Source organism: Mizuhopecten yessoensis, unplaced genomic scaffold (assembly GCF_002113885.1).
Source record: "Mizuhopecten yessoensis strain PY_sf001 unplaced genomic scaffold, ASM211388v2 scaffold4625, whole genome shotgun sequence".
Classification (NCBI taxonomy): Eukaryota; Metazoa; Mollusca; class Bivalvia; order Pectinida; family Pectinidae; genus Mizuhopecten; species Mizuhopecten yessoensis.
The window spans coordinates 26,781-53,027 of record NW_018405640.1 but is presented as its reverse complement, the minus strand read 5'-3'; the positions used below and the strand labels follow the sequence as shown (position 1 = coordinate 53,027).

Genomic DNA, 26,247 nt, shown 5'->3' with positions numbered 1-26,247 from the left:
GAATGAACATCTGGAAAGTGGTTTTCAAAGTCCTATGAACTATATATCTAAACAGAAATAGATCAAGTTGTTTTTATCAACACTTTGAGGAAGCGATTATGAGATATATGAAATCAACTTTTATAAATGTGCAATTTGTATAAGAAACCTTCACTGCTGTTTTTGCAGCTCCGCCTAAGTTGCCAATGGAGACACCAAAGATAACGGATCATGGAGAATCGGCCATGCTTAGTTGGCTTCCAGCAAGAATTCCAGCATACGCAAAGAAAACTCAGATCACATATATTGTGGAAGTGAAGGAACCGCCTGTCCAGGGATGGGCAAGAACCGCAAGTGGGATCGTGGAGACTAGCTTCCTGGTAGACGGAATCCTACCCAATCGTGATTATCAGTTCCGTATCAGGGCGGAGACTCAGTTTGGTACCAGCGATCCCACGCTGTCTGCGGTGCTGGACAGGACCAAAGGTACGTCACATGCATTGCATGGTAAGTTAGAGACATAGAAATATTTTGAATGATTGAAGAATATTCAAGGGAGATAATTCTAGGTGTAAAAAATTTAAAGTATATATTAAAGAAAGATTAATACTTGTTTTTATATGAAAGACAGAAATTGAAAATCACTAGGTAATTGAGCTTATATATAAAAAACAAAACGATACATATATCAAAAGATGGACCTTATTCAGAAAATGTTAAGATGGGTTCCTTTCTATTTTCAAAATTTATTTAATTTGACACCATATTAATTGCTGTAATTTTATCAAAAATATTTAAATAGAAATTAATTGAAAAATATACAAATTTGTTTTTTTTGTTTTTTTTATGCTTTGGTGTAAAAGATTAAAAAAGTGATCAGAAACCATATTGATTATCATACAAAATGTTATTTGCTAAAATTAGTGTTTAACTTTAACAAAGTCTTTTTTGTAACTTTTTTAATTAATAAATGACAGCATGTCATTTTAGGTTTGTAGTGAGTAGAATGTTTATGAAATTATTAACATCATACTTATTGCATATGATTCACTTGTACATGCATCCATGCATATATCATCCATGTTACTTATATATATAATTAGTGGATCATTGTACATGTAGTGTAATACTTCAGTGTTCACTCATCATCACTGTACACATGTCACTTAATTGATAATCATATTCACCTTAGCACTCTGCATCAGTATAAAATATATTCAAAACTCACTTCTTGAAATTTTTGGAGGCAAATGTAGATCACTAAATGTAATTAACACTCAATAAATATTCTTTTCCAGACAAAAATATCACCGTTGTAAGTTCTTGACATATCAGATTTATTCTAAGGTGCCCTACAATTTGAAACATATAAATGAACTGCCATTGAGATTTAAAGTAAACTTGACTGAACGTTAAGCATACCTATAATTGGCTTGATACCAATTCAGTTTTTACCAACAATTGAAATTCCCATGAAACATATATTAAATTACAAAACATTAAGCACTAAAATTTATTGGAGATCGCTGGAAGGTTGCTAGTAATGGAAACGTAGATCTGTAAGTGTGATGTCATTTGCCATTTGTGACTTGACATTTCCATTGTTATGATGCCCATGATTCAAGGTATATAATAAAGTGAATTCCATCAGCAATGGATTCTTACTTGAGTAAATCTGAAAAAGTGTCATCGCAAATAATTAGTTAGTTAGTTTTATTAAGCGAAATTACCAAAATAAGAACTCACTAATATTAACGGGGGGAAAAAAGGAAAATTTGAAACGGTAGCAAAAATCATCTTCGAAAGTTAAAGTAAGTTTCCTCCAAAAGTATCACCATATACATATATATAATATTATTATACATATTAATATTTTAGCATTGTAATTACGGTATTATGTTGATGAACACAAAACAGGTATCAAGGCAGCATATTTTGAAAGGAGTGATTGTTTTTTTTATCGTTGAGAGTTGCTTGACATTTCAGCTCAGATCCAGGACTCTATAGAAACTGACGACGATTTGGAGGATTACAAACCCCGGAAAAAGCCTTTAGCTAAAAGTCATCGAACTTCCGATCCAATGTCTCCATTGTCTCCTGTTAATGATTTCAGACCGAGGCAAAGATTGTCCAAATATGCATCACGTCTGGAGAGTTCACGGTTAGATAACTTATCTGACGATGATGAAGTGTATGCTCCAAAGACGAGGCAGGCAACGTCTAAATATTTGTCATCATCACGCTCACATGCCCGACAGTCTTTACAGTCGACAACATCTATTGATGAAGATCTGTATGATAGGCCAAAGACGAGACCATCGAAACCGGCAATGCGTCAAGAAAATTTGTTATCAGATGAAGAAGATGAAATAACATCAAAATCTAGATTTTCTAAATATTCTTCCCGCAATAAAACATCAACACTGTCAAAAGATTACTCTTTAGATGAGGAAGATTATTCTGTGAGTTCAAAGTATTCTAAATATTCTTCCCGTGCTAAGAAACCCTCATTAAGAGCCAATTTATCATCGGAGGAAGAGGACTATGTACCAAGGTCAAGGCCATCTAAATATGCACAGCCAAAGAAATATTCATATGAGGATGACTTTTCAGATGAAGAGGACTATCAACCAAAACCAAGGTCAAAACACATGCCAAAAAAGAAGTACACCTTGGATGAGGATTTCTCCGATGAGGAGTATGTACCTTTCAGGCCGAGATATTCATCTCGTAGCCAACGGGACAATACCGACCTCTACGATGATGAACCTTATAGTAGTAGGCGCAAGTCTCATAAGTACAGTTCCTCTCTGCTTGATGAGGATTCCTACGAATCCGCCATATCGTCTAAATTCCGATCACGGCGACACACGACAGATCTGTCTCCGTTGTCAATGGAAGCGGCAGAACTGCGTTCACGTCGACGCCACAATGATATGCCGTTATCTGCTGATTCAAGGTCACATGATTTCTGGACAAGGACGAGTCCTCCACGGTCACTCGATCTACCATTCACCAGGGAATTCCTGGAGATGCTGAAAGGCTCGATGGACAAAAAGGATAAAAAACCTTCATCGTACTCTCAAGATACATCTTCTTCCTACAAACCTGCAGAAACATCGTCACCGTGCTCCTACAAACCTGCAGATACATCGTCACCGTGGCTACAGGAATCCACACCTGTTCTCTCCAAGGGTATAATACTTGTGGCACCAAGCTGTTGTTTGTGCTCTGTGTGATCGTGTTTGGAGTTCTGTTTTGCCAAATGTTCTTGAACAGGGAGTTTATGTAACTACATATTTAGCCATACCCAGTTTTAAAATCTTGCACACTATCTATCACGTCAATTTTCAAATTGAAACCTTCACCTTAAGTTCCTATCCACTTACATGTACCAAGTATTTATCAAATCAATACTCTAAACACAGTGCTCCTCTCCATTTCTAAACTGATCCCGATTGAAATCTGTCTCTAACGCCCGACCATAACCACCTCCATCCCTGGTTACGTCAGTCAAACGATGGTATGTCGAAGTTTTAAAAATCTATTGTTTCTTAATTCATTTTATTTTTAAATGACTAGCCTCTAGGGTATTGTGCCTCAGAATTAAGGCCTACCAAATTTCATTCGAGTAAAACTATTTCATCTATAGTGATCCATCAAACTTGCCAATTTATTTATGTATCTATGGAAGGCAGAAAGTCACGATTTATTGGACATAAAAATATTCCTTTTTTTAGCATTATGTCGGCCATTCCGGATCTACAATGTACAACAATTGTTTGTATTTAACCAAAAGAATATGCCATTGTTTAATTAATCCTTTGTTCCATTGAAAGTATCATGAATGTTGGAACAGATCCTGTAATCAAATCATCCATTGATTTTAATTGTAAATACAAATGTACTCAAGTTAGAGTAACTCCGAATCAAGTTCTTGTCCTTACTCTTTGTCAGGATGTTCCATGTTCTTCCCATAACAATATACCATCAATACCAGTGCATGAGTCTGAATTTCTCTTCGAGGTTGATATAAGGACAATTTTATAGTACAATTAACTATTAATTTAAAAAGTATTAACTTGGAAGAGCAAATTTTATTAACAAAGCATGTCTTCTAAACACATGTATATGTATATTTGCAATTTTAAAACTGTAGTGTTGCATCCAAGCTTTTGCTTTACAAATATAGATGTTATGTTAAGTCTTCATTTGTTCAAATGTCATGCATTTTCATATATATCACATTATGAAATATGTCACAATTATTCTTTTTAATTGCAGGAGAGCAAATTTGCTGATCAATTATATTTTTAATAAATAATGTTACATTTTTGATGCATTTGAAAATGGATCAGTTTATGCAAGTTTCATGAGGCTATTATTACAAAATCGCAGATAGCCATAATCGATCAATGATTACGTGATTTCAGTACTATTTTTTTTATATTCGAACTATTCGAAATGTGGGTAAGGAGGGTTTCAAAATATCACTAGACAAAAAGTTATTGTTTTTGTTGTTAAAACGCGTGTTCCAATTATCCGTCTATTCTAACTGACCAGAGGGTTTACTTTATACATATTCTGCTGCAGTATTACTGTTTGAGCCAATGGCTGAAGAATAAGCTATAAGCCCATGTTTGCACATGCATTTTTGCTGAATCGGAAAACCAATTTTAATGAAAATTTGAGGAAAAATTTACAAATATTACAGAAATTCTGATAATTACAATGTAGGAATAACACATATATGAGCTTCAGAGTCACTGTGGATCAAAGATTTGAACATGTATTATTTTCTATGTGATTGTAGGAATTTCCTAACATGTACTGTAATATATTAGTTCAGTACAAAGTTATCATATAATGAAAATATAACAAAATCTCATCGCTATGCATGGCTAAAAATTCTGCAAAGTTTCTGCATTGTGATATACTAGGTCACATTTTTGTGTGTTATCTTTTCATATGCTTCTCAATCTGAAGTTTACAAAACATATTATTGTTCTTTTTGACGTGCTTGATACTGATATACTTTGTAATTATTTGAATTTTGTTTATGTGCAGAAAAATCTAGGAGGTCAAGTCGCGACAAGCGCCGTAATGATCCAGATGACCTTCCTCAGGCCATATATCTCGACTCCGTACTAACAGGAGGTAATTTTAATAAAAAAAAACCCATCATCCAATGCTTTACTAAAAATGTTCAATACCTGACTTTTTCTCATCACAAATTTTGATAAAATTTCCATAACATAATTTATTGAAATAAAACTTTTTAAAATATAATTTCTAATACATGTATCTAAAAATGTATCTTTACTTTTTATAATACCCGATTAATAGAAATTATGCATTATTTCATAGTTACAGATCTCCAAATTGTTGATATATTAAATCATAATTGCAAAGTTTTGATAAAATTGGAACCAGATATGTAATATTGATATATTTTGACTTGATTCTTACAGTACCACCGAGAATGCCGTCCTCTCGTCCAATGATCACAAACCAAGCTGGTAACCTTTTGACCTTGTCCTGGTTACCCGGGCGTGTGCCGTCGTATGTGAAGGGTTCCAAGATGACTTACCTGGTGGAAATGAGAAAGCCACCGAGCCACCTGTGGCTGAAATTGATTGACAATGTAGAGGAGAATGAGTTTGATGTGTACGACCTTCAAGAAGATCAGGATTACATGTTCAGGGTCAAGGCCAAGAACGAATTTGGCTGCAGTGAGCCGACTCTGCCGTTGTCTATCAACAGGGAAAAGGGTATTGGTTTCTTCATTAACATCTATTTGATTTTGGGTCCTGAAGTGTAAAAAGTAAAAGGATTTTGGTGAAGATTCCATGAAATTCTCAATCATGCATATTAAGAATTTTGATTGTAGCTCAGGCTCAGTTAGCTGTACAAATGTTTAAAGTTCAGAATAGCTTTTAGATTATTTTTTTTCAGGGATGAAGCTCTCAACAATGTTATTATTTAACATTTATGGATTTGTATGTTGGAAAATAATGTTACATGAAGTGTACATGTATTGCTCTACATTTCTATTTTTAATTGAAACAAAGATTAAAGACTTCGGTTCTGATGAAATACAAGAGTAAGGTCTCCATGACTCACTTCCTTATTCTTTTTGTCACAGATGACTACATTGGAACAGCTGTTTTGAGTAGATCTGGGTCACGTGGAAGCTTGGACAGTCCCTGGACAAGGTCTAGAGCTTCGTCAGTCGACAGTCTGATAGAATCAATGCCCACCAAAGGTTTGTATTTAACCTTTTTCCACCCATCATTATTTGCCCACACCATTTCTTTAAAATTCACCTTTACAATTTTTAAGTAATACAAAGAATCTAGCTTTTATGGTTTCGAAATTTTGTATCCCAAGGAATTATTCATTACTGTTTCAGCTTGCAAACCTGAATTCAAAGTACGAGAGGATACATTCTATGGAGCAGAGTCTAGACCAGTGACGATATCCCTTCAGGTTAAGGGCTTTCCTCTACCTAAAATAAAGTGGTACTTCCAAGGGAAGAAACTCAAGCTAGGAAATCGGTACAAGTCATTTATCTCCCCTAATGGCAACGCCACATTGGAGTTCACACGAATGAGCGAGAAGGATGTCGGGGAGTATAAATGTCGTGCAGAGAATGACCAAGGCATGAGCGTCAGAATATTCAACTTGGAAATGTCGGGTATGTGTACTCGATTCATGCCTGAATTTAAAACATAACTTTGTCATAGAACCATGAAGCCTAGAGTCATCATATGACATGATAGAGGGAATCAAATTTGAATAATCTTGACCCACTTTCATTGTCACTGGGGTCAAGTGTGTTAAACTATTTCCCCAATTACTTCTTCCACAGAAATATAAGGCCAAGAGAGACATACTTATACATTTAGTTGGAACAAATATATTATAAAGTTCAAACAACTTCTTTGAAAAATGTGTAAAGTTATGGTAAGTAGCATGTAACTTGCAGGAGAGAAGGTTATATTAATCAACATTGTTTAAAGGAATGACCTTGACTATAGCTTGGGGGTTACATATGGGTCGAAGAATATGTCAAAGAATTCAAACTACATCTCCTTAAGAACTGTGAGGCCCACGAGTCATGTAGCTTGCTGGAGTGAAGGAATGTCAATTTCATTTAAATGAATGAACCTAATTAACTTCAGAGGTCACAAATATAGGTCAAATTTATCAGAAATTGCAAAATACATCTCCTTTTGAACAGTGAGGCCAATAGTCATGATACTTTGCATGTAACATACTGGGGTAAAGGGTTAGTTTGTTCAACTTCCTTATCTTTGAAGGCAAATGTATGAAATTGAAAAACAACAATATACAGTGTATGAGTTATTTAGGAAGGCCTTTTATTTTATGAGTCTTTAAAAATGCAACTTTGGAGCTTTCTGAATGCCAGAGATAAAATGTAAAACATCAAACTCTCCACTCATTGTTATTGTTATGTTTTTGGAGTCTGATGTGCGTTAACTGGTGGCTTGTGTCTGTAGATGCGCCGACCTTCCTGGAACCACTCCGGAACGTAGTGGTTGATCATCGGGGATGTTGCAAGTTGGAATGCCGCGTTGATGGAATTCCGTTGCCAACAGTCAAGTTCATGAGGGACTGGCGTCCAATGACTGAATCTTCGCGGGTCAAGATCGTCCACGAAGCCCCGGACTACTGGTGTCTTACTCTGGAAAATGCTATGAGTAGCGACTGTGGTCAATATCAATGTGTTGCTGAAAACGCGTCCGGTAAAGCGGTCAGCTCGGCCAAAATCACAGTGGAAGGTAAGTTCTAGATATTTGGGGACTTCTGTTAAAGGACAAATATAACATGTGTCAATAAGTCATACTGTTTATAAAATTCATTGTAATTTTTTTTTCATTTCTACTTAATCTCAAAATTGTTAATTACATCTTAAAAAATCATAGAAATAATTAACTTATTCTATACAGTGCAGCATTTCAGATTTGCTAGTTTTTGAGGGTATTGATTTTGTGAGTTTACAACTGGAAAATATTGAATGGTGTACATTTTGTGACTCGAGTGAATTGTTTCACGTGACAAATTATTTGATCAAACATAGAAACATTATGTGGAGGTACATAATTTTGTGACTTATCACACTTTTGTGAAAACAGCAAAATCAAAACCCTGAAAAAATAGCCAACGAACGTACAGTAATTTACACAAGATTTTGTCTTTTGTTTTTTCAATGCTTAGTAGAATAGTAATGATTTGTGTGGATAATAATTCAATACTACAGACACTGACAGAGTATACAGGCCAGAACTGTAGGTTACATGTTGGATAGGATGTAATAATTAGTGCCTATACGTCTGTATGTCATTTAATGTAAAATACTTCGAAGTAGTTACTAAGAAACGATATTACATCTCTGGACAAGAAGAAGTTATGTGGCCATAGATTGGTAGTAAATGTGTAATAGAAAGGTAATGTTGGAGAAAAAAACACCAAATGACACCAGTGATGTTTGCAGGGAAAATGTAACAAGCATAGTAGATAAAATCACCTTGATGACTGCAAAATCAAATCCATAAAGGGAGATAATTTGCCAAAAAAAATCTATTTTTCCTTTATGAATAAAATTTAATGAGTTGTTCACATGAAATAATTGTGGTGTACAAGCAAGTTACTATCACTAACGAATTTGTTGAGATCACAGTTTTTCTGAATTGAAATATTTCAACTTTTCAAACATTGTAACGTATTGTTTTGGCCTGTGTCGGTATTGTTGTTCAAAACCTTTTTAGCTTCAACACTGCAATTAAACACTTTTAAAATATAATTTGAAATTGTTGTAATTCATCAAATAACATATTGGAGCTTTTTCATATATGTAGACAGGCAACACAAAAATGCTTGTTTTAGCATGTATGAAGAAAGCATTATTTGTTGTACATTTTAGATTTGATTAATAACAAAATTTACATTTTAGAATTTGGCTATTGAAGTTTTGAACAATTCGGTTTGATATGATGTGCTGTGATTTAACATAATGAAAATGACTAGCTTTAATTTAGCTGGATAAAGAATATGTCGTTTAAGTTACTATAGGCTGTATAACATATTTGGCTTCACATAGGAAATAATTGAAATTCATCTTGAATTCAAACACGAACATTTTGGCCAACATTTTCTTACAGTACCTGTATGTGGAGATGATTCCTTGTGATTGTAATGTCAAATTAATTATCAGAAATTCACAGATATTGTATGTGTGATATTTTATTTGGTTATTTCTTTAAAGCTAAATGTGAACTAGCTATTCTCATGCACAATTGATTTGATATGGAACAAATTCTTGTTTTTAATGATAATTAAAAGTAGATAATGTCACTTTGGAATATTTTGTTGTCAGACATTTTCTTTTTATACTCACAGCGTCTATAATGATATTTGTGTGTTCTATATAGTGATTGGAACTCTTGAAAAATCTGTCAAATACTGATGAAAAGAAGATTATTCTTCTTGGAACTGACTGCTAGACTATTGATACTATTGCGTTGTTGCTTTCCCTTTCAGAGGTGTCTGCTGAAGGTAATAGTTGAGTCTGTCCTGTTATCCTGTTCATGTCTGCATGGCTGTTTTATCTTCTCTCTGTCTCTGACTCATTCTTATATGTCATTTCTTGATCTGTATCATCTTCATAACATCAAGTCTATGCTATCCTGTGTGCCTTACAAGAGTAGCATTGATCTTGATCTCACAGGAAATCTGGGTCCAAACTAATAAACTGAAGAAGTTTCAAAAATTCTGGATGAGGTTATTGTATGATATGCTTTGTATTTCGTGTTAAGATATAACTGTAAAAGTGAAACAGATAATCTTCAAAAGTCGAAGTAAAAACTAAATGACATTGGATAGATGCTGTATACTGGGAAATGTTCCAAACTTTTTGCATGTCCTCCACAATAAGAGTGAATTTGTCATGAAGCTAAATGTTATAACCTGACGTGCTATATACAGTAATTTCATGTAAAGGGCAAAATAAACACAGAGTAAATATGGATTTTATACCGATGAAGGGCAACAATTGCACTCATACCTATGAGTACTGTCACAGTTATCGGAAGAAGAAGAATATTTGACTCGGCGAAATTTTCCAGTATACAGTATATCTTATAGTTGGGTGGAGGTTTGGAATACAAGTTTTTAAAGTTGAGCACAGTGCATCATTGTTATGACAAGTTATCCAGCAGCTTATTAGATCAACTTATATTTTATATCAACACCAAACATGGACTTTTCCAGCAGCTGAAGGTCATGGTATAGATGGAAGCATAGATTTGAACCTGATGTTATGGTGATGATGCGTCTGTCCTTTTGTACCTCTACAATGTAACCTAAAGTAAAGTCTGTATAATCAGGAAACCTGTATGAACAAGACCTACTATCTATTATTCACTATTGTATATACTAAACCTGTGTAATCAGAAATCCTATGTATTCCAATTAACAATCACCTAAGGAGTTAGCCCCAGTGATGTTTAGTTTAGAAACGTGTCTCTGTATATATATTTCTGTTACTTTTCTGACACAAATTAATTTCTCTAAGTCTTATTTCTATCACAACCTACAGTAGCTTTAGTCTTTTTTCTCTTCCTATATATAAAATAACACTTATTCAGACTATTTTATCATCTTTCTGTGTTGATATTGAATCAACCTTTTATGAAAATGAAACTGAAGACAATTTGAATATATTTAGAGGCACTTATTTTTAGATTTTCTAGAATGGTCCTTCCTAGCCTGAAAATATGTACACAGATGATCCTAATGATATTTATAACAAAAGATTTATGAATATATTTCAATAGAAAAATTTAAACTTGTTAAACTTGATCAAATGACAAAAAAAAATAAAAAAATTGTTGGCATATGTTAAACATAAGAGTACATACATGTAAAATTAAGAACTGGGCAATATAAACATAATTAAGTGCCGTAACGTTGCGTTACAACAGACCGTTGTAATGTTGTAATAATGTTATTTTATCACATCTGCCCCATCACAGAACGAGTGCCACATTCCCCAGGTCTACATTACCGTGAGGCACCCGTCGAAGACTTCTATTACATACTGGAGGAACTGGGCAGGTAAGGTGCACTAGAGTTATTTCCCCCTCTTCCAAACCCATATTGTAACGGTTTTGATTTTTCTGTGATATTCACTACATGGAAAGTTTAAAGGATGCATCAAAAAAAGTAAGAAATGACTACAGCTAGGAGAATATGATTTTAAGATATTTTATTTTCAAGATATTTTTTTTTATTTTGTCGAAAAATGTGCCTGTGAAGTTGTGAATGAAAACTTAAAAGTTTTAGGTTAAATGGGTGAAACAGCTTTTTTAAGCATGTATATTTTAGTACACTTTGTGTACATCTTTGGCTCAAAGTAGGAAAAGACAACTCATTACATCAATGTTAACCATTACATTATCATTTTCACAACATTTGGAGGGATGAAGGAATCTCAATATCTAAGAACAGTTCAATAACGTTAATGAGATCTACATGTTTTGAATCGCTATGTAATTCATCATCGTAAATTTTTAAAACAACATTATCGGACATTGTCACTACAAAACATCAGAATTAATTTTGATTATTTGTCTTTTAGGGGACGTCATGGAGTTGTGCGGAGGGTGCTTGATAAGTCATCAGGTAAACAGTACGCAGCCAAGTTTATTCCTGTTGCTGATCCCAAGATGAAGCACTTCTTCAGACAGGAGCTGTATAACCTCCAAGCTGCCTCTCACAAAAACGTAGTGGGCGTGGTTGATGCCTTCCAATCAAACAGGAGCTTAGTGATCATCACAGAACTGTATCCAATCAAAACCAGTCTTATATTATTAAGGAAACTGTTAATAGAGAAAAAACATACCTGTTTTATCAATTAGGCAGATGTGTTTGTGGTAATATTTTGAGGCAAACTCATTGAAACATGGTAGGAATGATCAGCTTATGTTCCTGACAAAGTGTTGTTATTTTTGGGGTCAATCAGAAATCCAATATGGCCACCACAGCCGCCATTTAAAGTTAAGTTCTACAGGGTTGATTTAACTGAAACTAGGTAGGAATGATCGACTCGTTGTCCTGACAAAGTGTTGTTATTGTTTGGGTCGATCAGAAATCCAATATGGCCACCATTTTGAAAAACTATTTCAAACTTAAAATCAAGTTCTACTGGGCCCATTTAACTGAATCTTGGTAGGAATAATCAACTTGTGGTCCAGGTAAAATGGTTTTTTTCGGGTCCATTAAAAATCCAATATGGCCACCATGGCTGCCATTTTGGAAAAAAACTATCTAAAACTTAAAATTATGTTCTAATAGGCCGTATTTACTGAAACTTGGTCTAGGAAAGATCAACTCATTGTCTTGACAATCTTAACTGAAAGTTATTTAACTTTTTTTTACTCAAATTTTGGTAGAGATGATTGACATCATTATCTACACTTCATATTTCAACAACAAAAATTAATACTGTAGTACTTACAATGTAGGTGACCGTTAAGGCCCATAGGCCTCTTGTTATTAGAATCCACCGTCTTTGATACATTTACTCTGAAACATATATGCCTGTTGACCTTGACCACATGTTAGTGCTAGCGGAGGGGATCTGCTTGACCGGGTCATTTCTCTAGACAACTGGACAGAGAGTGATGCGGCCTTCTACATCCGACAGCTGCTAGAGGTCATCAAACATCTTCATCACCACAACGTCTACCATCTAGACATCAAGGTAAACATCAGTATATAACTTTACTGAGGTCAAATATATTGTAAACTAGTTCTAATTTTCAAGAATGATGCAAAAGCTGATTTGTGAAGGTAACAAATTTGTATAAAACCATACAAAAAAAATACAAAAAATATTCCACGTTCTATATTATATTTTGATGAAAATCTGGAAGGAAAATGGAGAAGTAACAATTAAGTCTTAAAGTAGTTAGGGTATGTTGAAAGTAATAGATTTGTTCGATATTTGTGTTTTGGATATTTTGCTTGGCGACTGTGGGGCATATTCCCATTATAGAGTCATACAGGCACATGGTAAGGGCCATGTTGACCTTGTAGTGTTCCAGCTTGTTGTCGAGATTTTTAATTAAAAAAGGCATATTGATGATTTTACAGATAACATTTTCTCATGTTTGGCAAACATTTCAATACTGTTATGAATTTCAGCCTACCAACATCCTGCTGAGTGCTGCCGACTCTGACGAGATCAAACTGATCGACTTTGGGCTATCTCGACGTGTTCTACCTAATCAGTCGGTTCGCTGTAACTATGGTACCCCAGAATTCACCTCCCCAGAACAAGTCTGCAATGACGTTTTGTCCTCGGCCGCAGACCTCTGGAGTGTGGGTGCCCTGGCTTACCTTCTGTAAGTCTGTGTAATATAATATAACCTGCCAAATTAGCTCATAAAAACTTAATGTGATAACATTGGTATGTATAAGAATAACAAAGCCTTTCGTTTCATTTCAATAGTTTATAGGTGTGAACAGTCAGTGTAATTGTAAGAATTTACTTTAAAAATAGATTTTACCCTGCACTTACTGACATTTATTGAATTTCTAGCTATTTGATTGGTTGGGAGAAAATTAAACAAAAATCTCTGTCACCCTCCGAAAATACATTGGTTTTAAGGAGCGCGGGTGATATTGCCATGAGACAGTGAAAATATCACATGCGCAAAAAATGTGCGTGCACCGCTTCGTTTCCCCAAGAACGTTTGACGGCAACAGCCAATTTCATCAAGCGCTGGTGCGATAGCAATTGTAAACAGCAGACTATCAACAAACAAGATGTCATTATCGAGGTTTGCTGCCGTTTCTGAGCTACATTGACTTTTGGTGTAACAAAATAGATATGACATTCATTAGCAGGTGACACTGAATATTGTCAACCCTCAAAAACCCATTGTCACCCTCGGCTTTGCCTCGGGTGACAATGGTTTTCTCGGGGTGACAATATTCACTGTCACCTGCTAATGAATGTCATATTTATATATATATACATTGGCCTGCAACCCCCATATTACCTCTGTTTGGATAAATGATTCATGTGTTTGGGAGTTCGATCATGACTTGCGTCTTGGACTTAAATTTTTTTCAATCTGTATGTTAGTTTACCCAGCTGCACAATTGGGTACCGGTAAGCAGCAGGGAAATAACCCGTCACAAGAAGATGAAAAAACTCTTGCTCTATTTAATTCATCTATGCTTTTATCAGAACTTTACTTATTTTGATGTTTTCTTCAGTGTGTCTGGAATATCTGCCTTCCAAGATCGCACAGACAAGGATATTCTGTCATGGGTAGAGACCTGTGACTGGGAGTTTGATGATGAGGGATTTGAACTGGTATCCAAGGAGGCCAAGGACTTTATCAGCAAACTGCTCCTTCTTGAGCCAAGGTACAGGAACATATAATCTCAGAAAAAGTTGTGGGTGATGGAGTCAAACAAATTCGGAATGATAATGCAAAAATTTAAATTATATTAATATTTACAAGTATTTTTGTTGTTTTTTGTCCTCTGACATCTACTCTGAATCTTTCTACTGGTAATTGTAGTTTTTAATTTAGATATTATCAAATGTCTACTGAAGACGAAAGCTCCTTCCTTGAGTTGTTGCTAAATCAATCGCACTGTAAAAAAGCTGGGACCGATTTGTGTCCAGACTAATGAGGATCAAAGTGTATCTAAATTCTTAACTTTTGCTATGATGAGAAATAATCCGTTATCAACAACATAATAACTTAAATGTCAAAGTAAACAGATTACCCATTGCTAATGAAAATTTCAAAAGGTTTCTTTTTCTTAATGTGGTTAAACATTTTTGAATGCATTGTACTACACTGTACAACTGTTTTGATCAGGTATTACCAGCAGTCTCAAATTGTTTTTAATATTTAAGCATTATACCTGTATTATAATCAGACAGTAGTGGTATTTTCTACAGAAAATTTCAGTTTCATTTGATTTTGATAAGATATTTAAAAAAATGTAAATAATTAATATTTTTCCATTTGTGACATGATTTGATTGTTTCATCAGTGAGCGTCTAACACTGGAAGAGTGTATGGAGCATGCTTGGGTCAAGAATGCAACAAACCGCGGTCAAGGACCAAGACTGAACATGGAGCACCTCGCTACATTCCAGAAACAGAACAAGAAGGAGGTATGATACGACATTGTCATTTGTTTGTGCCATATACATATATCAGTCATCAATTCAACCAAAAGGTAGCCATGCTGCTGATAACAAGGCAAATTTAATCAATCAATTCAGTCTAAAGGTAGCCATGCTGCTGAATAACAAGGCAACTTTAATCAATCAATTCAGTCAAAAGGTAGCCATGCTGCTGATAACAAGGCAAATTTAATCAATCAATTCTGTCAAAAGGGAAGCTATTTCGTTAGTAAAAATGTTCCAGATGCTGTTGTCATCAAACTTGGTACAGTTCTTTTGAAGAAAAAACTTAAAGCCGGGAATAGCTTACAATTATAAGTTGAAACGTCAAAGTCCCATGAACTTGCAAATCACTTCCTCCTTTAAATCGTTGTTAAGCTTCCATAAGAACTTGAGATTAAAGTGAGATGTCAAATTAATTAATGTCCCTGGGTCACTTGCTGAAAGTGGTTTCGTGAGTGAATATTCTCAATGTACATAGTTGATTCACAAAACTTACTTTCTCTACTGATGAAGACAGCTAGAACAGAGAATGCTGAAAGCTTTTCAAAAAATTGATATCAAGGTCAGGAATCAACTTTATGTACATTCCTTCATTTTAATACTGTTGTTTCTCTAAAAGCTGTAAATGCAATTCAGCTAGCAAAGTGATTCATCCAAGTTCTAATTTAAGGTTTTCTGTGAAGTTGCTATGTAATTATATGACGTGTATATAATCCTTCATGTTACAGAGGCTATTGGGTGCCCTACAGACATGTAATTATATGACGTGTATTATCCCTTATGTAACAGAGGCTATTGGGTGCCCTACAGACATGTAATTATATGACGTGTATAATCCCTCATGTTACAGAGGCTATTGGGTGCCATACAGACATGTGCTCGTGTTCAGAGCCTAAAGGCCGTTATTAACGATGACCTTGAAGAAGAGGATACAGGTCTGTACCCTCTCAAGGACAAGAACTCGGGAGAAATGATCTACCCAGACTCGCAGCACTATGGCAAATTCCTTGACCAAGAGTCGTGGGCGGATTGGCAAGTCCGCTACCACCAGGGCTGTGATACCTTACTGGTCCCCCTCGCTGAGCCAGATTACACGGCTCGTGTCCGCGAGTACAAGGAGGCTGCTGGCGAGAGTGACGTTTCGGAGGAAAGTTCGTCAGAAGGGACGATGAAGGAGCGCCGCTCAGTGAAGGACGTGGAGAAGGAGTACGTGTCCAGCAATAACCCCTGTCTACAGAAGGAACTGGAGTGGGCCCTTGTGGCCGAGGAGTTCAAACAACAACAAACACCGGAGGAACTTTTCCACAAGGAGCAGATTGACCCTGGTAACTAAGAATTGGGATTTGTTTAAAAGAGTTGATTTGATTTCTTAGTAAAAGTGTTTTTTTATTTTTTCTTACTCATGAACTGATGTCCAGCAGTGAATCGTATCTGAGGACCATGCAGGCTTCTGGTACCTGTAATGTCCTCTAGACAGACGCTGTAAAAACAAAGTTAAGATACCAGATCACCAGAAGGTGCCTAGCGTAGTTTTGCTTTAACATTTATATTTATGTGAAGCAAGACTATATATATATATATATATAATGAATTTATAACATAATTTGTAACTTTGGAAAACCTCAATCCTCATTTACTATCAGAAAGGCAATAAAGTCACATACATATAGTTAAAACTACATTTATTTATTTCATAGGCTGGAAAAATCATCAAATAAAATCTCAGTAAAATATACTCATGTAAGTCTATTTATAACACAAGTTTATATCGGTGATCTATATAAATTTAGTCATTAATATATTACAGGAAATTACCCAAAATATAGAACGTGTGTTATTATATTTCCAGCAAAGTTGCCATTGTTCATCACGAAACTCCGAGACCATGCCTTCATGCCAGGTGAGACTGTGACCTTGACCTGTCGAGTCCAGAGTGAGGGAACGCCCTCTGTCAACTGGTTCCGCAATGAGGAGCAGGTCTCTGAGGGTAACCGTCTTCGCACCTCCCTGTCAGAGGATGGCACTGCAACTTTGACCATTGAACTGTCCAAGTCATTTGATGAAGGCGTGTACAAGTGTGTGGCAAGGAATCAAGCCGGGAAATCTACCAACTGGGCAAGAGTCGTAGTAGGAGGTCAGTAGCTTTGTGGGTCAAAATGTCACATTCCTAACTCATTCACCCCTGGAATTTTGTAATGAACTACTCAAACCTTTGAATTAGAAGAGTTCAAATGTGTCTTTAGGGGTGAATGAGTTAATATCATACTTACTTTATTTATATATTGACAGTCTTGAATTTTGTTCAAATTTGTTTCAATGCTTTAAACTGTCAATATTTTGTTTGTTTGGAATTTCGTCTGAAACATGCACATTTCCAGTATAAAGAAAGATTGTACATTTCTAGTAATGTTCTGTTACAGGAGTGACAGAGGAGCCTGGTCGACCTGTTGTGGTCCAGGTTTCCAGCACGGAGGCCTTGCTGGTTTGGGAGCCTCCCATGGCTGACTGTAACACTCCTGTCACTGGGTATAGGGTGGACTACAGGAAGTTTGGTAAACATGTCTTACATTTAACTGTTTTTTATCTCCGAGTGATAGTTGAGTTCGAATATTGTCAGGGGTGACTTTGCAAGTAGAGAATGACCTTGAAATAGTTCAATTATTGAATAACCTTGGAATAGTGTATAGATCGAGTGAGGGAAAAAACGGTGTGACCATTGTATGATTTTGTTGGTAGAGAAGTGTAGAGAACTATCTTAAATTATCAGAGTTCATTGATAACAAACATTCTCCATGGGAACAAATTTATAGAAAATTAAAAATTTGTTAAAACAGACTTGATTTGAATTTGTAATAATTTTTACTAAGTGTGAAATGACCTTTTACACGATATGTGTTTTTTTTCCCTATAGGAGAGGAGACATGGACTGTTGCTGCCAATGTGATTGATGAGTGTTGCCTAGTAACTGGCCTGCTTCAGGGGCGGAGCTATAGGTTCCGTGTGGCTTGTGTGAACAAGTTCGGCATCAGTCCCTACAGTGTTGCCTCAACCGAGGTCAAGACGAGATCTGACCCAGGTAATAACAAAGTCCTTTCAGATTCTTTGAAAAATGTAGATTTGGTTGCTAGGCTGAAAATTCTATAATAAACCTATTTTGACAAAGACTTCAAGCATCAAATGTCACCCTAAGTTTAAACAAAGTAACATATTACTACTGATACATTGGTACTGACACTTAGTAACCAGGGTACTTATCTAAAAAGAATGTTGTAATCCTGAAAACCTGAGTATGAAGTCTTTCCCTTGAGGATTGGAAATATGTTGAGACAGTAGTTAAACATCTAGTCACATTTTACTGACTCTCTCTGGGGGGGAGGGAAATCGGTTGAGCGTGCAACTTGTTATCCTACATTTTAGTCTTCAATTCAATTCAGGATAATATATTGTTTCCAAAAGGATTGGACAAGAGGCTAAAGCCTGCATAAGTCTTCTCCAAAGATTACTACATTTTAGTGTCTTCATGGAGACAGTGAACAAAGTTTTACATTTACAAGTAAAACAAGAATTGATGCAGAGTTTTTGAGTCAATTGTCTTGTAAAATATATCCTTTTTCAATATTTCTGTTTTTGATCTCGGTTCCTGTTGCACAAATATTTATATGGCAACATACTTTGTGTTACAGATTCAAAGGTCACTGTTGACAAGTATATGTCGGCTCTTCTGGCCAGACAAAGGGAAGTGGAGACACGCCCCTCCCCGACCCCCAGTAGAAAGGGGTCAGAGGTCAGCCCCTCCGGACTTGAACTGATCGAGGGATCCCCTGAGGATACCTACAGCTTCCTGAACACTCTATACAGGTAAGGTGTCTTCTGTACAGGTATAATGAACTGACGAAGATACAGAGACTGGACAGAATTTTTCCTGTATTCTTTGTATTTTTATCTTTTATTTGTTGTATTGTCTTAGAGATATGAATTATCAACATACCAGATATTTTGTTGACATCATTTTGTATTAAAAGATCCAGAACATGTTGAAAACAGCACATGTGTAAATATAAATTAACATTAGTGTCAATGATATAAGCTTTAAAGGTAGATGAAAATATTTTGAGGTCATAATTTCCTTTACAGTTTGTAAAATTATTGTCACCCTGAGAAAATACTAGCCACTTCCTACCGATTCGGCTAGGATGTACTTCTCTTTAGCTCATTCAGTAGAGAATAAGACAAATAAACCAGAGGTCCCGGGTACGCCTCCCTCAGAGGCATAGAAAAAATAAATAATGACCTCTGTTACATGGGGTCCACGAAGGGACCTGGGGAATAGGCTTAGCGATACTTTCACAGGAATTGCTTCACCTGTCGAAGACTTGGAACAAGTTCTTTTCTGTATGTCACCCTGGTATACAATGCTAACCACCTCCTACCGACTTGGCTAGGGAGAAGTTTTCTTGTTGGCTCATTTGGTAGAGTATAGGAATAGTAAACCAAAGGTCATGAGTTTGACCCAATATAACCACGGACTGATCAAAAGTACTGTGTATTGAGACAAATGATAATTGAATAAATTTCATGTATTTTTCATATTTTTCAATGACTTCAGTTTTAAACCAATGCAGAGTTATCAGTTAAAAATCAAAGTTGTGAAAAATCATTTTTTTTTTTTTCTTAATACATAGTACTTCTGCTCAGTCTCTGCATAGTTATTGAGTCAAACTCATGAGCTCAGATTTACTAGTCTTACACTCTACCAAATGTGCTAAAGAGAAATTCTTCCTAGACAAGTCGGTAGAAACCAGCTAGATTGATACAAATAACAATCTATTAACAGATGTATACAAACTATTCACTTCGCTGTGATATACTTTGCCTTCAAGGAAAATATTCAAAGCGTCTTATCACTGTATTTTTTTTCAGTGGTGGTTTCTCTGACTTAATGTGCTGCAGAAAATCTGATAGTAATGTCCTTTACCTTGGGAAGATTGTTCCCATTCAGTCCGACAAAATGGAGGCCACAAAACATGAATACGAAATTTTAAAGACTCTCTGCCATGAACGAGTTGTCTCCCTGTACGGATGCTATCTGTACCAGGACAGTCTCTATCTGATTCTGGAGTTCCTGTATGGTCTTAACATCATCCAACATCTGTCATTCAAAACAAAATACTCGGAAGATATGGTTGCTAGAGTGATGCGTCAAGTCCTTGACGGCGTCGAGTACTTACAACATCAGGGCGTCGTCCATCTTAATCTCCAACCCAGCAGCATCGTCATGGTCAGTCGCAAACACTTGGACATCAAACTTGTCGACTTCAGTCTGGCCAGAACTGTCAACAAGGATGGAGAGTTGGTAGCCATCGAGGGTTTCCCAGAATTTGTTGGTAAGTGACACTTGATTCAAGTATATTGCTAAATTTTGCTGATTCATACACAATTGTATATCATGGAAAGTGTTATACATGCATAATACTTATTATTGTACAATGCTATATGATGGAAAATGTTATAAATGTATAATAATTATTATTGTACAATGCTATATCCTGTATAACAATGATTTAAGTACATTCTCTGCTATTTCATATACATAACTGATTATTGTATAATCAGTCTATTTCACCAAAACAGTAGTTCTCATATACAGTTATTTCCTGCGTACTACCCTCACTGGAGGAGCTAAAATACAATACTTTGTTAAAATACAACTTGATAGCCTGTCCCTACAGATTGCCCTTAGGTATTACATTGAAATGCATTATATGATAACGGGGTAGCTGAATATATTGCTGTATTGTCAAAATACCCAGGTGTACCTAGGGAGACAGCACAATGCTTCCCCTAAGTAACTAATATTGCGTCTGAAATTAATTTTTCAATTGATTCAAGTGATAAAATTGTGTAGTATTGTTTCGTTTATTTGTTTATACATCTCGCACGAAAGAGCGTCTGTTGTCTGTTGACAATTTTATATCACTCTACAGATGAATTGGTCTTCTTGATGCCATTAGGTGTCAGCTGTAATTAAACAGTTAAGAATGTTCTGATACTTTTTTCACAGCCCCAGAAGTTGTTGCCAAGGAAAAGACCTCATTCCCAGCAGACATCTGGACAGTCGGCACTTTGGCCTTCCTTCTGTAAGTAAAATCGTAATTACCTCGATCCACTTACCGTTTTGATTGATAAGGTTTTATTTTTACACTGATTGAATATATAATATCACAACAGAAATAAAGTTTCCTGGTAATTAATTTTGGTATTTTCTTTTAATGTATTTTGTATACATATATATCTACATATATTACGGCTGTGTATACAGTCTTTTATTATGCCCCCGCCATAAAATGGGTGGGTTATAGTTTTGCCCATGTCCGTCCCGTCGCGTTGTGTCCCGAATCAGAGTATCAAGATTAAAGTGGTTGTAACTATTTATAGAACATCAAACACTGAAAATAATTTCACATGGTGGCGGGGGCATTCTTACTGACATTTTCTAGTTTTGTATGTGTGACTAGACTGCAGTAGTATCTGTGTATTAGCATAATGAAGTAATTGAAGTAATTAAAAAAAGTAATTCATTTCAGTACTAAATGCACTATATCTGAAGTGAAGAATTTAAAATGAAGAATTCATCTTTATAACATATTTGAAATCTCTTGAAAATTAAATGTAAAATAAGAATATGTTGCAAAATACATGTTTTTTATCCAACTTTCTCTCCTCAGATTGAGTGGCGAGTCTCCGTTTGCGGCACCCACACAGAAGGATGTTTACTCCAATATCGTGTACAATCGTTACGATGCTCATGGATTGTACGAGAAAGCCACAAGGGAGGCCCTCAAGTTTGTCTTCCAAATCCTCAAAAGGACACCAAGGTACAGTTTTCTTACTTTTCTAGTTGTTTTTATCACAACTTATTAAATTTGAAAAGATTCTGTCAAATACAAATTATATTATAAAAGAAGATTTTTTCCACCTGTGCATGTTTCAACTGGTGGAGCACTTATAGGTAAAACATATATTGGTGGACGAACGGGAGGTAATACTCGCTTTTTTCGTGTTATTAACCGTGAAATTAAATTTGATGGTACAGATCTAGAGCAGCTTCTAGACTTGATTACCATCAGACACAAAGGAAAATGAAAAATGCTTTCTGGTTTGTAATTGGTATATTGTAAATGAGATTAATTTTCTGCTAAATATGTTGATGAAGCTGTACAAAAATCACACTTTATAAACACAATGATGTATTTCCACGACAGGAATTATTTAAAATGCTAAACATACAAAATTCCACTTACAAAATTACCTTATAGAGTATCTTCATCTTAAGATATTACAGTCTCTTTTAGCAGGTAAAGTCGTTATATTTGTCAATGTTTCCACTCAAGGAACCTAATGTCATTTTTTTTTTACCAAATTGTCTACTTTTTGATTTTTTTAACTCTAGAAATCGTCTAACAGCTACCAGATGCTTGGAGGATAAATGGCTTCAGGTCACTGATGTCATGACAAAGTGTCGTAAGGAAGTCGTCTTTTCGACCTCTAAATTATGCACCTTCTCCAGAAGATACCTCGCAAACCGTGTCTTGGATATGTATCCAATGGTTCATGAGGAAACACCATCACCCGTATCAGAGGAGCCAGAATTTGAGGAGGAGGAGGAAGTTGAGGAATTGACGAGCAGTATCGTCTTAGATGTAAGTTTCAGTAAGAGTTGAATCTCTGTTCTGTTCTGGTAGTTTATGACTTTCTTCTAGTAGGAAATGCAGCACGCCACCGTAGTATGTTGCTCTAGTCATTTGTGTTTGTGTTCTGGGGGGCCGCAGTGGCCAAGTGGTTAAGGCGTCCGACATTCTGCTACTACTAGCCCTCCACCACTGGCTCACGGGTTCGAGACCTACGTGGGACAGTCGCCAGCTACTTGCCGTAGGTTGATGGGTTTTCTCCGGGAACTCCGGCTTTCCTCCACCACCAAAACCTGGCATGTCCTTAAATACCATAGCTGTTTATAGGACGTAAAACACAAACAAACCAAACCAAAGTCTGTATTCTGAAGTTTGTTTGTAAGTGTTTCTCATTGTTATGGGTCAGTTTTCAGTGGCTCATTTATAGTGCCGTACCACCACAGTAACAGTAATACCCAACACAGACCATGTTATACTCTATTCTAGGCAGGCAAAGTTAATTATTAAAATGAAACAACAACGGTTGAGTGTCTGGGTCAAGGACACATTTACTGTATAGCATTGTCTGCTAGATTCGAACCTAAGATCTTTTGATCAGTAGGTCGGCACTTTGACCAACCCTGCTCATGGTCCCTATATTTTGCTTGTAAGGAACCATAATGGGGAGGGAGGGATTAATTGTATCTTACTTAATCAGTTCTGAAAAATTAAGACACCAATGAGGGCTACTGACAAAATTAGAGAAATAGGGCCCCTGTGAAAGATAGACCTTTTAGACAAGACTTTTAACTGTAAAATTGTTCTGTTATACCAAATGAAAGGTAATTTTGTGTGTAAACTATTTCCGTTCTTATACTCACCTGCTGTAAATCTGCTACTGAAAATATATTTGGTTTACAGGAACGATTGTATGTAATTGTATACATTGATACAACATATTTGTCATTCTCTTTGATAAGGAAAAGGAAGAGACTCAACTTGAAGACACGAAGGAAACAAAGTCTGAGGATCAACCAATGGACAAAGAGGTTACAACTGGTGATGCAGATGAACAAACAGAAAAGGATGTTGTTCCTGAATGTGAGGAGTCGGTGGAAACTGAAGGAACATTATCAGTACCAGAAGACTCGCAGGACACGGAAGGAAAGAAAACAGAAGGGATTGAACAGTTAGCCACTGAAATTGTTGCCTCTGCCATGGACGCAGCTTTTCAGGCCCCTGAACCTGATTCCGGGGACGCTTGAACATCTTCTTGTGGTTTAAAGTGTGATCCTAATGAACAGTCATATTGAATGAGATGCTTACAACACATTTTTGGCCTTCCTGTCAATAACATGAAATAGCTGGACAGAAGAAGTTCTCGCAGTGTTAAAACTATATTTGCTTAATATATTTGTGAGTATTAATTGTTATAACACTACGTTGACGTGATGCTACTCGTTGGATGTAGAACAAAGAACAGTGAGAGAAGCTTTGCACTATGTCATTGACGTCTGATGGTGCTGAAAACAGAAATTGGTGTTCCACTTTCGTGATTTTTTTTTCATTTTTCTTTCTTCTAACGGAAGTGTTTTGAAGATTTCATTTTGCTTTCTGTTTGATATGATACATGTTAATCTGTTGAGTTTTGCTGTATTTGGTTGATTGACTGTTGATGTGCTGTATATTATTGAATTAAGGTAATTTGATCGTGTTACTGTTGTCCTTGCCTTTATTATCACAAATAAGCACAGCTTTGACCTTATATATCCTTTCATTTTTGCTTCAAATTGATAACTTGTACTATTCTAATAACTTTCCTTATTAATATTACATAGTTTTAAAGATCATTATTGCCCACTGACAATGTTGATACTTTTGATGATTTCAGTTAGTAATGTCTTATGAAATTTAGTGATATTTTAAATATTATGCAATAATTGTATTTATTATAGAATATTTAATATTTATTACTACAAGAATATGAAAACAAAAATATATAACCAAGTAATTTATACAATGTTTATATTTAAATTTAGTATTTCAGATACACGAATAAATCTCATTTATTATTGACATTATTATATACTCGAGAAGTCTTTCATCATACTTTTGTAGTTTAAACATCTAAATGTCTATGTTAAGATAGTTTTAATTTGTGATGCAATGTTTGAAGTCCACAAATACCTGGTGACCACCAACATATGATATATGACTGACAATACTTCACTGTTTACAAGTATAATAAGCCCTGAATTGTGATCAAATTGTATTACCAGTAATATTTTATTGTTTATAAACATAAATTAATCACACATGTTTAGAATAATATTAACCTCATTGTTTTATACTAAGTGCCAATATTAAAAGAACATATGAACTTTTAAAATTTCTTTAATTATAATTTAATACATTATTAAATATACATTTGGTATATGAATATTTAGGTTTGTTAAAAATTGAAGTGTTGACAATTTTTAAAATTTTCAGAATTCTGAGTCGTTGGCATAAATTAAATATGCTTACAAATAACATTTTTGAGAGTTTGATAAAAAAATGTATATGCACATATACAATGTTATTAATATTTCAACTCTATATGTTGTATTCTTGCAATAAACAAAATTATCATATATGAAATCTAATGTTATTACTAATAGAGTTGGAAAAACATAAGATTATAAACACACATTCAAATAAATTTTTGACAATATGTAAAATTTTAATATAATTTTAAAAATATGAGATAAAAATTTAAATTAGGTTTCAGGAGTGAACTTAGTATGTCGAGTTTACCTAGTGTGTAATGTAATGGGTACTTTTCCACAGTCCTCTGTTGTCTTGTATGTACAGTGTACGCGTTTCTCAATTTATATGTGTGCTGTTTTCTTTTTCAGAAATAAAGATTAGTTTGACGAAATTAGTGTTAAAATTTTATTTTCAAAGAGAAAAAATCACATCAAAGAGCAATTTTTCAAAAAATAAAATGTTCAAAATATGCTATTTTATTTTAGGGCCAAACTAAGTTTGATAAAACAAGACCGAATGCGTATTACATAAAACTGTAAAATATTTTTATTCTTTTGACTGGAATTTACAAAACATAAAAAATCTTATATCTGCAGCACAACTTATACTTTTATTATTCAAATGTTTTCATTTATTTCCGAGTGTGGAGTCAGGTTATGCCAGGTTTTGGGCTCTAGGCTCTACGCTCTAGGATCTAGGATCTAGGATCTAGGCTCTAGGATCAGTATTCTTAACACTATGTGTCCCCTCGTACACCATGTATATTTGACTTTCACTTGCTGATCCATTTATTCGTCTGTTCATAGTTATTTTCAACTTCCATGCAGA

The 26,247-nt window shown here is 35.2% G+C and overlaps 1 protein-coding gene across 9 annotated transcripts in view; it reads left to right on the top strand.

The window, feature by feature from the left end:
* The window catches only part of LOC110449475 (titin-like), a 121,712-nt gene extending 95,902 nt beyond the window's left edge, over positions 1-25,810 (top strand). For 5 of the 9 annotated variants that reach the window (XM_021496356.1, XM_021496357.1, XM_021496355.1 and 2 more), the window contains 24 exons: positions 169-465; positions 1,966-3,174; positions 5,047-5,136; positions 5,451-5,750; positions 6,125-6,244; positions 6,392-6,676; positions 7,503-7,784; positions 9,544-9,558; positions 11,037-11,118; positions 11,642-11,845; positions 12,628-12,766; positions 13,210-13,409; positions 14,290-14,442; positions 15,085-15,208; positions 16,074-16,548; positions 17,073-17,357; positions 17,644-17,775; positions 18,135-18,299; positions 18,907-19,081; positions 20,144-20,607; positions 21,285-21,360; positions 21,949-22,098; positions 22,674-22,923; positions 23,871-24,201. In XM_021496356.1, coding sequence (XP_021352031.1) covers positions 169-465; positions 1,966-3,174; positions 5,047-5,136; positions 5,451-5,750; positions 6,125-6,244; positions 6,392-6,676; positions 7,503-7,784; positions 9,544-9,558; positions 11,037-11,118; positions 11,642-11,845; positions 12,628-12,766; positions 13,210-13,409; positions 14,290-14,442; positions 15,085-15,208; positions 16,074-16,548; positions 17,073-17,357; positions 17,644-17,775; positions 18,135-18,299; positions 18,907-19,081; positions 20,144-20,607; positions 21,285-21,360; positions 21,949-22,098; positions 22,674-22,923; positions 23,871-24,155 — 5,957 coding nt within the window. In that variant the 3' untranslated portion in view covers positions 24,156-24,201. Of the gene's footprint in view, positions 1-168; positions 466-1,965; positions 3,175-5,046; positions 5,137-5,450; positions 5,751-6,124; positions 6,245-6,391; positions 6,677-7,502; positions 7,785-9,543; positions 9,559-11,036; positions 11,119-11,641; positions 11,846-12,627; positions 12,767-13,209; positions 13,410-14,289; positions 14,443-15,084; positions 15,209-15,951; positions 16,051-16,073; positions 16,549-17,072; positions 17,358-17,643; positions 17,776-18,134; positions 18,300-18,906; positions 19,082-20,143; positions 20,608-21,284; positions 21,361-21,948; positions 22,099-22,673; positions 22,924-23,870 lie in introns of those variants that run through there. The other 4 variants (XM_021496353.1, XM_021496354.1, XM_021496358.1 and 1 more) reach the window with 4 other exon arrangements.
* Positions 25,811-26,247: the final 437 nt, after the last annotated feature.